Source organism: Phalaenopsis equestris, unplaced genomic scaffold (assembly GCF_001263595.1).
Source record: "Phalaenopsis equestris unplaced genomic scaffold, ASM126359v1 Scaffold000077, whole genome shotgun sequence".
Lineage (NCBI taxonomy): Eukaryota > Viridiplantae > Streptophyta > Magnoliopsida > Asparagales > Orchidaceae > Phalaenopsis > Phalaenopsis equestris.
Genome location: NW_018164519.1, coordinates 1016 through 3534, shown reverse-complemented (window position 1 = coordinate 3534; position 2519 = coordinate 1016). Strand labels below are relative to the sequence as shown.

General features: G+C 41.6%; 1 protein-coding gene across 1 annotated transcript in view; it reads left to right on the top strand.

Moving 5' to 3' along the window:
* LOC110019767 (putative septum site-determining protein minD homolog, chloroplastic) overlaps positions 1-1488 on the top strand; it is a 3767-nt gene extending 2279 nt beyond the window's left edge. The window contains exons 2-3 of the mRNA XM_020717582.1: positions 17-948; positions 1191-1488. Of these exons, the coding sequence (XP_020573241.1) occupies positions 17-907 (891 nt within the window). The 3' untranslated portion in view covers positions 908-948; positions 1191-1488. The remainder of the gene's footprint in view (positions 1-16; positions 949-1190) is intronic.
* Positions 1489-2519: the final 1031 nt, after the last annotated feature.

The window sequence follows — 2519 nt, the reverse complement described above, 5'->3', positions numbered from 1 at the left end:
CAACCCCCTCCCGCCCCCCTCCTCTGCCCGCCGCCGCTCAATCAGTCCCCGTGCCGTCCTCCAGTGGAACCGCAAGCCACAGCTCGCTGGTGAGACCCCGCGCGTGGTCGTCATCACCTCCGGCAAGGGGGGCGTCGGCAAGACCACCACCACCGCCAACATTGGTCTCTCCCTGGCCCGCCTCGGCTTCTCCGTTGTGGCCATCGACGCTGATGTCGGCCTCCGCAACCTCGACCTTCTCCTCGGACTAGAAAATCGCGTCAACTACACAGCTGTCGAGGTCCTCAACGGCGACTGCCGTCTCGACCAGGCTCTCGTCCGCGACAAGCGCTGGCCCTCGCTTGAGCTCCTCTGCATATCCAAACCCCGGTACAAACTCCCCCTCTCCTTCGGCTCCAAGGCAATCACATGGCTCGTGGACGCCCTCCGCTCCCGCACGGACGGACACCCGGATTTTGTACTCATAGACTGCCCTGCTGGCATTGATGCTGGTTTCATTACCGCAATTGCCCCCGCCGACGAAGCCGTCCTCGTTACCACTCCCGATATTACCGCTCTCCGGGACGCCGATCGCGTCACCGGTCTTCTTGAGTGCGACGGCATTAGGGACATTAAGATGATTGTCAATCGAGTGAGGACGGACCTCATTCGCGGTGAGGATATGATGTCAGTGCTTGACGTACAGGAAATGCTCGGCCTTCCGTTGCTCGGAGTAATCCCAGAGGATGCCGAGGTTATCAAGAGTACCAATAGAGGCCTTCCTTTAGTGTTGAACAACCCACCGGCACTGGCAGGCCTGGCATTCGAGCAGGCTGCTTGGAGACTCGTGGAGCAGGACAGTATGACGGCTGTGATGGTAGAGGAGGAGCCTAAAAAGCGTGGTTTCTTCTCCTTTTTTGGAGGATAAAAGGTGAACGCTTCCTCTATTGCTGCTGCTGCTTTTAAGAGGTGTCACTGATTATCTTCATTCTTTTTGTGCATTTTTTTTATCAAACTGTTAATGTGCCAGTTCTGAGTTTTGCCTAGAGATGCAGAGCTTTTTAGGTTTATTTTTATTTTATTTATTTATTTTTTTTGTAAAATACATGAGAGGATCAGTTATCATCTGTGAGAATGGATTTTTGTTCTATTTTCTTATATTTGGCATCGTGTACCGTATTGCTTGTTCAGTTGCTACGTTTAATTTTCAGGAATGAAATTTGTGTAAGTTTTCAAGTCTCTTGTTCCTGGAATGACCTTGGGAGATAAGAGTTGTCTACAGCAAGAAGATTTACGCGTGTTAGGGTTTTTTAATTGCTTGCAAGCTTGCCTTACGAGCTGAACTTTCATCTATCTGTCATAAAAGGTATGAATATTATTTTTTCTATTTTGAAATGTCTATAATTGTCACTCTATCATGCGACTAAAGAAGTGTCCAAATATGTGAATTGCCCTCCTAAGTCAAAATCAGTATGACCAAGGAAAATTGTTCCTGCATTTTAGAGCATGTAGTAACTTTTTTCAGTGTTTGGTGTATATTTTTAGGTGTTATTTAGAAGTTTGTATGATGTGAATAAGCTTATCATAACTAGATTTGCTACTTTGATAGCTCTAGGTGATACCTTAGGACCGAAACGTGGAACAACTTGACAACGCTGGGCGTGATGAATGAATATATGAACATATTTTGTACTCATGTAAGGCTAGAGGTTTGTATACACAAAATATAAGTAACAAATAGTAAGTAAAAAAATATAAATTTGTTTCATTTTATCAGAGTCAATTAGTAATATAATTGGAAAAAAATCATGAAACTAATTGGAATAAACTTTAACATCAAATGAATAAGCAACTCCAAAAAAGTCAAAAGAACTAAAATGAAATGATACACGAATCAAAATATCAAAGTGCAACTATTGTTGAACGGTATGTATTAGACTGACACCTAAGGACAATTTTGTTTTTTATTAATTATTATTACGAGGTATAAATATGGCTAATATGTTCAGCGTTAGATTATGCTCTGATGAGATTGCTGTATTGAGTCTTAGGATTAGGGTTTGGGAGAGATCTACTACCTCTGGAATTGTAATTGTTATGGTAATGGTTTGAGAGAGATCGTTTACTGCTCGAATTATAGATATATCTTTTACGTATTCGAGTTGTGTTGTTTTGTGCTATCGAAGAAAAACATTTACTTTCCCCAATTTCAGTGGAAGTTCCTATCAAATTGGTATCAGGACAATCAAGTTCTGGGAGATCATTGATGTCATCGCGAGATATAAAGCTTTCATCTTCAATAATAACCAATTTTTGAGAAATCAGAGTTCTGGTGGCATAAAATTATACCCAATTTTTGCACTCCTCAGATTTCAATCAAAATAATTTTATAAAATTCTACACGAAAAATCGATCTATTCCATATAAAGCACCACACATGAATAATGAACGAATTGAGGGATATAAAATTTGAAAGTCATAAGTTTTAATAAGTTAATTAAAATTAATTAATTCTTTAATCCTCCCTTAATCCCACAGCT